This window comes from Pyxicephalus adspersus, chromosome 4 (assembly GCF_032062135.1).
Source record: "Pyxicephalus adspersus chromosome 4, UCB_Pads_2.0, whole genome shotgun sequence".
In the NCBI taxonomy this organism is placed as follows: Eukaryota; Metazoa; Chordata; class Amphibia; order Anura; family Pyxicephalidae; genus Pyxicephalus; species Pyxicephalus adspersus.
In genome coordinates, this window is record NC_092861.1 from 2500511 (window position 1) to 2509852 (window position 9342).

Genomic DNA, 9342 nt, shown 5'->3' on the forward strand with positions numbered 1-9342 from the left:
CGCCCTGCCCCTGCTCAGCAGCATGTCGCCGCGCCCTGCCCCTGCTCAGCAGCATGTCGCCGCGCCCTGCCCCTGCTCAGCAGCATGTCGCCGCACCCTGCCCCTGCTCAGCAGCCCGTCGCCGCGCCCTGCCCCTGCTCAGCAGCCTGTCTCCGTGCCCTGCCCCTGCTCACCTTGTCTTCCCACGCTGAGCAACTCTATGCTCTTCTTGCACCCACAGCGGAATCAACATTTTTTCCTTATATGAAAATAATAGTTCCTTGCTAGAGAGAGAATACGGTTTTGTGCTCCCAGGACTGCAGAAAATAACATCCAATCCCTACTAGAAAACACTTGCTGTACAACATACGACTCCAATCCCGCTTCTATCCTTGTTATGGAACTTACCACTCTGCAAAGATCTGCGAGAACTCCAGGGAGCTGTTGGCCACAGGGGAGATGAAGTACAAGGGGACATTGGAAAGGCCCGCAGAATCGATGTATTGATACAAACACTCCAGCAGGTCGTAGATCACACCGGAGGGGTAACATGGCACCAGCACATTGCCACCATTACGTATGGTCATTGCTAGAGAGGGATAAAAAAAACCGAAATTAAAACTATAATCATTTATAATACAGAAATGGATAACAAGAGGAATATGGACACGGGAGGTGTCATATATGAAGCGCTGTTCTAACTACATATGAGGGGAATGGAGAAGTGGACCAAATGGTTAATTTAGAGAAACCGGACCCAGATAATGGATGGAAGTGTTACAGAAGATGAAGTTAAAGGTCACTGAGAATAAAGTGAGAACTTCAATGTAAATGCTGGTGAGGTTTTGGGTAGGAAAGCAACAGGAAAATATTTGGTTCAGCCAGTACAAACCCAGAAGAATAAACAAAGTGACATTTATAGAATAGAAAGAATATGAAGTGATCTATATTCAAATACAATGCTATAATACAATATTATATTGACTTATATTGCATTGCACCGGCTAAAATATGCAATAAAACCACTTACCAAGATTGCTGCAGAACTCGCCCACCATGCCGTCTGGATTGGCAGTGGGAATCTGGGTGAGACCGGTCAGAATCATAACATCGCTATTCTTAAGAGCAGCTTGATCCATTGGCTGAAAGAGAGGAGAAAATCTCATCATTTGTCTACGTTACTCAGATCCTAAAACGAATAACACACTTATTAATCAGCAATATGGAGATCCTAAGAAGTGGGGTCAAGGTTTTTAAATTTGCAGCCGTCTCTCAAACCTTCCTGTCCTCACATTTCATTGGTCCACAGTTATGATGGGTAGCCTCGCTGGCCAATAGCAATACAGAAGTAATAAATGGGTACAGGTAAGTCTCTGTAACATCATAAGATCCTTCGTCAGATCTGCCTGAAATTATGCAGTAAAAAGAAAACCTGAAAGGTGAACCTTCAGCTGTTTTGTTATTAATATTCATGTATATAATGCTGACATATGCCATGGCTAATTACGGGTATATGAACACCAACAATGAAAAAGTTTTTTGCTTTATTTTGGTCTGTTATCCATCTGGGCGGTTAGCCTGAACCTGGTTCGGGGTAAGAAAACTCGCTACAAGCGTTTACTCTGTACCAGGTTCGGGTAGCTAAAAGTATAAACAAACGTTACAGTGCAATCTGATTGTCATACAACATTGTATGACAATCGGATTACAACTGAAAAAAAAATACTTACCTTGTCCCCGCAGCTCCTCTGGAGACGTCTTCAGGTCTTCTCCCGGCGTGTGCAGTGATGATCTCCGGGGTATCCTGGTGACAACGCTACATGCATAGATACACATGTGCAGTGTATACTGTAAGCATGCGGAGTTCCAGGCTATATTTACACATGTACAATGCATGTCTACTCTATGCCTGTAGAGATCAGTGATGTAGATACACATGTGCAGTGCGCTCACCTATATCTGCAATGGTCCGTGGTATAAATACACATGTGCAGTGTATACTGTAAGCATGCGGAGTTCCAGGCTATATTTACACATGTGCAATGCATGTCTACTCTCTGCCTGTAGAGTTTAGTGATGTAGATACACATGGGCAATGTAAGGCCACAGAAGGATTGAAAATCTTGAGTATTAGGTCAAATTAGTGACTGGTTGGCCATGCCAGTGGAATACTTGTGTCAATTCACTGACTCCCATAGTCTGATCTGGTCAAAGCAATATAAATGATTCAATCAAAAAGATCTTTTTGAAGCTTCATAAATAACTAACAAACCTTTTTTGCATGACACAGAACATTTTATTCTGCCCCTGTTTGCGTTTTAAGCCACTTACCTGTGGGTGAGTCGTCAGAAGAGAGGACCCGGACACGTATGACACCTTCTCATAATGAGACTGGATAATCCAGTTGGAACTTCCAAGGGCGTAACCGGAACTCAGCGGAGTGACTTGTACCACGCCAAATAATTCCTGCAAGAAAACACAAAACATTGAGAAGGTGGCAGAACTGTGATCCCGTGCTGTGCCCACTGTTCATTCTGTCCAGTGATGTCATTTGCAGCAGCAAAGAGAACTAAGAAATAGCAGCAGCCCCTGCTTCCCTTTAGCTGTGCAGCCTGATATAGTTTATGGCATCCCCAGCACACACTGAGAGGCTGTGCACGGCTGAAGGAGATATTAGAGGCAGATTAGTTAGTGCTGGGACTTTATAGCTTCTCTGCTCCAAATGCTATATGTCTGTTGTAGCGTTTAGCTGGGCTGATCTGTGCTGGGGAGTTCTCATCTGATTTACTGTTGCTGACCATTGCCTGTTCCTGACCTATAGATTGTATGCAGCCTGGACCGACCTCTGCCTGTCACCCCGACTCTGCTTGTGTTTTGCGCTTGTGTACCTCCTCTGGTGGATGCTTTACCTGACTCTGCTCTGTATTCTGGACTTGTCTCTGTTGGAATCTTGGTCCTGCCTAATCTGTGGGCTCCTGGCCCTCTGCCAGCCCTTACCCAGACACCATCACTCTCTCACCAAGTCCTGGGGGAAACCGAGTGCTGGGAGAGGCAACCAGTCTCCGGCGGCTTGCTATAAGTGAAGAGTGCGGCTTTAGATTGGGGGACTGGTGTCTGGTGAGGACTGTTGTTGGACCAGAGCCTTACATCCTGTGACTTTTTGCTGGTGCTTTGGAAGGTTCAAGTTATTGCAATGTAAATCACTACAAAGTGCTCGGCCATTAAAAGAAGTATACAGAATAAGGACAAGCTGCACCTCCCAGCAGAGGACTTCTGCTTTTAATCCTAAACCCAGTCTGTAAGACGTCCTGTGATCTGATCACCAAGCAGCAAAAAAGCAAAGCCTGCACATGTAGAAGGACTCATGGACATAACAAAATGGTTCTTAAAAAGAACCTGGCACTTCAGCTGAAGTTCATTTATTCAATGATGACCCCTCTTCCTTCCCTAAAATAAAGACTTGTTCCCTCTAATTCTATAAGGTTCAGCATTGCACAAGATAACAGTTGCTTTTCTGATCATCCATTCAATCCAATGGAACCCCAACTGCACCTTACCAGCAGCACGTCATGTGGAAATGCATTGCACTTTCAAAGTGAAACTAAAGTCCCACTTTACAAAACAAAGACATTACCTGTCCCTTTCTGCAGTACTTACCTGCCTGATCGTGCCGAAAATTTGTGAAAGGGATGAGCTGTGCATGCAGGAATATTTGTCAATCCCGGCTTCCCTTGCACATGTTCGGGTTGTATGAACTCTCGTGCACCTGCAAGCTATGTCACCCCAGCACGGCCAATCAAGATGGCAGAAGAGTGCGGCTGGGATGAAGAAGAAAGGAAGACAATGGCGCTCTTCAAGTGAATGTGAATAGCTAAGTGCCAGGGCTTTAGTTCTGTTTTAAAGAGGCACTGTTTATGTAAAATGCTGTGAACTGGACTGGCCATTTAAATGTTTTTGAACGCAGAGCATAGCAATACATATGGCAAGCCTTGCTTGGACAAATGCAGGACACAGACACAGCTATTGAGTGAACAAAGCTTAATGTGAAAAAAGGGGAAATTTATTTATGTTATACTAACCTTTCCCTGACATTTGAAGTGCAGGGTGTGATACCGTCCTCCTACTAATGACATCCCAGGGAATGCCAAAGCTTTATAAGAAAAAGCTCAGTATCCTTGGATTAGAAGCCGCACTATATTACCTGCGCCTGGGCACTATAGGAGGAAGTCAGGGAAAGCAGCTCACAGTATTCTCTGGCTTTGAGGAGGATGAAATTACCCGTGCCTGGGCACTGCAGGAGGAATTCAGCGAAAGACAAAGCTCTATCAATCAGCGTATTAAGAGAGAGAAGTGCAACGTCTCATGTAGCTGGACGATAATCTTTAAACAGAAATATAAAACTGCAAGAAAGGACAAACCTGTAGAAAAAAGAGAGACAATACAAACCTTACTAGCTACCTATCCTACTAAAAGCTGTTTTTTTCCTAGGAAATGGGTTCTTAAGATCCAATGGAAGTGTTGGCCTTGTGGATTTCTTGCACTTTTTTGTCTCCTCCTGCTGAACTCCAATCACTACAAGACACCGTATTCATGTGGAGAAGATGCAAGGAACCAAAGAGTGTGGCAGTAAAGATGTCAATTCCCTGTCCTTTAAAAGGTGCCTTCCTTTTACACTACTAGATCAACAGGATCCCTTTATTAAGTTCATAGAGCTGATCAGGGAATCTCTTGTTTGCTGCTGAGGGACAACGTGATCAATAAGTGAAATGCAGGAAGTACGGAATGCTGGAAGTGTGGGATGCGGGAAGTGCGGAATGCGGGTGCCATTAAGTCAGCCCGGTGCAAATCACAGGTTCACTTATAGTAAATCTGAAGTGGCTGGACCTTTGATGACGGCTCTCATACAACAAAGAAAGGGAAATCAGCAGCCTGGCACACCAACCTTATAGTCAAGAAGCTAATTTTAGGAAAAGACATTTTACTTTGCAGTGAACGCTTTCTGTTCAGAACTTAAATGTCACCAAAACCTTCTAACCTGCCCCGTGCGTGTCGAGAGCCGTGCCACTTACTATTTTCTGTGAATAGCCAACGAGCTGGATTTTGCTGAGAGCGGAGTTCACCTCCTGCATTGTGTAACACTTCTTCCAGGTATAGATGTCTACAGCGTCCTTCAGAGGGGCCGGCAGCTGTCTACACACAACACAATGTTCAATATACACAACAGAAACAGAAGGGAAATAATGTGTGTGTGATTTAGTTATAAATTAAATCTGAATTCCAGGCTGATATAATAGATAGAAATATTTGAGCTCTGTATTCATAAATGATCACATTCATGCATGGGAAGTCATTGTATTCTCCATGTATATAGACTGATCCCTACTCTCAGGAATTAATTGCATGCTTTGTTAGTAGAGGGGATAAATCTCCAATGAGCTCCTGCCATACCATACAGCAGATGCTTTATTTTATAGAAAACCCTTCTGCCCATGCAGGGCAAAGTCACAGTGTTTTTGCAAAGATACCTAACCAGAAACTCCCTATATGTATCTTGTTTGTTCTCCCTTGCCTCTCCTTCTTCCATTGCAGCCGATGCTAAAATAGGCAAGTGAGAAAATGGGGACATTACTCTTTAAGTCATGTAACAGAGCCAAGGTCTGACCTAGTAATTAGCTGTTAGGCCAAAGCACTTGCACAAGGAATGGGTCACATTCTCCTCCATTCCTGGTAGAGTCAGATAGTGTCATGGGTTATGGCAAAAGGAACACCGATAAGTATAATATAATGGGTCCAGGGCATTTGCAAAAAACTTAAAGTTATCTCCGGACCCCAGGCCAATATGAATGACACAATTTAATGCAATTCCATTGTTGGAATGCTAACAGTCCATCTGATTTTGACCTAACATGAGCCTCCTGCAGTCTCTGTATAGCAATGACTGGAGGAAGAGGGACAAGACATGGAGTCAATATGGATTGACCAGCAAGTATTAGAATGAACATGAGGAGAAAGAGCGAGCAGACGGATGAACCTTATCTGCATGCTGCTGCTCTCTTTATTGTTTAGTGAACGGGCAGGGGGTGCAGACCACTGTACTCCTGAACTGTGATAGCTGGGCAAGAGGTTAATTTAATATGTAATAAAAATACGTTTTTAAAATGATATCTTTGTTTCATAATCTAGATTTCATATCAGAGTTTTCTGAACATGGTCATTGTAAAATTCTGTTCATACAACGGCTGGTTGGTACCTTTGATCCTCCTTCCGTTTCCACTTGGTGGCAGACTGAGCCTTTGGAACGCGTTCAATGAAATTAACCAATTCCTCCATGAGGAGCCTGAAACCAACAACAGAGAAATGTTAAAGGCAAATCTCTTTATATAACAGCAAATAGCATAATAAAACATCACAGAATAACTTTACTTACATTTTATAGGAGTTGTGTATAATACAAGTTGGCAAAACCTTGCAAATAAAAATGCTGATCACCATTGCAGATTCTAATGAAGGTTTCTTGCTCAGGGTTCTACTTTGATATTGATCCTCAATGTGTGCAGAAAGTTAATATACAGCCCAGTCTAGAAGCTAGATGACATTTTATAAAAAGCCACGATTATTGAGTTTAAACTGGTAGCTTTATAAAAGGCTCAAAATTATCAGATGAATAAAGCCTTATAGATGTTATACCCCAAAATCTTACTTACAGGAACCTAGGGGGGCTTTAAATGTATTTATTGCAAATAAAGCCACACAGCACCACCTAGTGGAGGAGTTGAGAATGACACCCACTATACATCCAATACAACACTATGTTTGCCCATCCGCATCTAATACATTTAAAGCACAATATTGTGCATTGGCCCATGTCTTGTAACTTTTAAAGTGTAAGCTTCCATTGCTTATCCTAAAAATACCATAAAACATTGCATAGGAGATCAGTGCTATATCAATTATAAATAGCATAGATGGGAGGTGTCCTGTAATTCAGAACTAGGGCAGGGCAGCTTGAGAGACGGCTGCAGAATGCACAGAGAAATAGATTTTGTTTTTGCTGCAGTTGTTGGATTATAGGGGCCCCTCTCCTGTTTGTACATATGATCTGGGACTGTGCACATTTGGGGTATTCTAGTCCTATGACTACCAGTAATGGCGGATATCGATCAGTTACAATGCAATTATTATTGTAATTGGACGGGAGGTGTTTGTGACAACGTTGTCAGGACTTTGGTATTTTTTTTGCTTTTGATGGTATATTGCTAGGGGCATATATTTATTTTTTAATGTAGATGTGAAAATGGGGCAGACAAAGGGGGTTGTAAAGGGTGCTGTTGCAAGTCAGTTCGGTGGTGGGACCCCAGGTCAGTTTTGCATAGGGCCCCACTGCTGTCTATGTTCACCACTGATAGGAACATCAACCCACTATGTTATTATGAATGCATAGAACATGAGAGATCCTCTGGGGCAGTTACTGATATGAATTCTTCTATGTATTCCACATAAACACTGATATACTAGATTGTAAGCTCTTCGGGGCAGGGTCCTCTCCTCCTCCTGTATCACTGTCTGTATCTGTCTGTCATTTGCAATCCCTATTTATTGTACAGCGCTGCGTAATATGTTGGCGCTATATAAATCCTGTTTAATAATAGAATAGAAAAATAAAATATGAATAAAATCAAAATAAACAAAGAAATGTTCTCCCCGAGGGTTTTACCTGCCGATCTGCACTGTGGGCTCGGTGGCGTAGACGGTGCCGTTGAATCCGGTGTGCTCGGTGATGTATGGCAGTGCCATCATACAATGATAGTTAGAGATTAGGATCACATCTACAGTAGACAGATCTATGAGCTGCGTCTGAAAGCAAAGAGCAGCATATTAAACGAGTCGGCATGTCTCTCCCCGTCAGCTGCATCTCATGCCACCCAGACAGCTCCCAGCCGACATTTCTGCCGGAGAATATTTATTTCATATCGCCCCAGCTCTACCTATATACCTAAGCTTGCAGATGGAAGACGAAATACAAAAGTAATAATGATACCTTGTATCTCTACAGCTTCAATGCTAAATATCTTAAAGGAGACTCCAATTTTTAGTAATATTTCATCCAGAAATATTTTAGGCTGGGTGGGAGGAAGCTGTAGATTGTGAGCCAACTTTTCAGTGATCACACAAAAACAGACGGGTGGTTACTGAAAAGTGCCGGGTGCCCAGCTAAAAGGGGCCGGAGAGAACACTGCAATATAGAAATTTACTCACCTGTGAATATCTTCATAAAACACAATAAGGTTTCCTTAAATATATGAATAATATTCTGTTTGAAGCAGGGAGAAGTTTCTATTCCCTATAATAATTTCATGCTTCTATAAGGACCATATAGATCAGGGGTCAGTAAACTTTGGCTACTAGGCCATTTTAGGAGGTCAACAAGGCACACTGGGCCGGACTCTGCCTCTCGCTGATAGCTCGGCCCCCCACCAGGAACGCCCCTGAATGGAAATCTCTTTCCTCTGCAATGCATACAAAGGAGAGGGAACTCTCAAGAACCGTATGCAGCTCCGGAGGCGCAGGTTGCCGACCCCTGCCGGCCGCGATTAGGCCTATCGACCAGGGGGGCGTTAAGCCGGAACAGACTACTGGCTAGGCCGTATCTGGCCTAAAGCCTGCAGTTTACTAGATCTAGATGATATTTTATATCATTATGATACATAGAATTATTACTTTTGTATTTTCTCTGCAAAACTCACCTCTTCTCACTCCATCACCGGCTCTAACATCTCTACCCAGCCCTTGGCCATCTTTATTGACCAAGCTGATAATGGAAATCCTACCCATGATTGTCGGGGTCCATTCATTCCCAGCAGACAGACATGTATGGGCAGATCACTGTATATTCCAAGCAGGCAGGTAGGTTTGTTTTATTGCATACAGGACACCACCTGTCAATTCTGCAAAAAGACACTGACCTGATCACAATTGTTTTTGCTTCTTTTTTTCGCCGGCTTTAATTCACCAGCAGATAAATGTACCAGGCTGGGTATACCAATCCTTTGCTATATTTAACTTAATAAAAAGAAGCCCAAAAGGCTACAAATACTCTAATTATGTTAATAAAGTTTTTAGTGTTGCCACTTCCTAGGAAATACAGCATATAGGGAAAATTAAGTTCCTTATGGCTGAACTACTATAGAAAGCGGAGTTATGGCGCATTAAATCTTACATTTTTATTAGATATGTTAACCACCTAGCCGGTATGCCCGTACGAAGGTCGGGCAAAAAAAAATGGCTAGGATGGTTAACCCCGTAATTTTGTCACATCCTTACCTCCATGGTCCCGCTGTGCACATCCAGCGGGACCATGGAGGT

The 9342-nt window shown here is 43.0% G+C and overlaps 1 protein-coding gene across 1 annotated transcript in view; it reads right to left on the minus strand.

The window, feature by feature from the left end:
* Positions 1-9342, minus strand: part of INTS9 (integrator complex subunit 9) — a gene marked incomplete in the record, with an annotated part of 20961 nt that overhangs the window by 6595 nt on the left and 5024 nt on the right. The window contains 7 exon segments of the mRNA XM_072409088.1: positions 174-296; positions 388-568; positions 1010-1121; positions 2311-2445; positions 5049-5169; positions 6230-6316; positions 7694-7833. Of these exon segments, the coding sequence (XP_072265189.1) occupies positions 174-296; positions 388-568; positions 1010-1121; positions 2311-2445; positions 5049-5169; positions 6230-6316; positions 7694-7833 (899 nt within the window).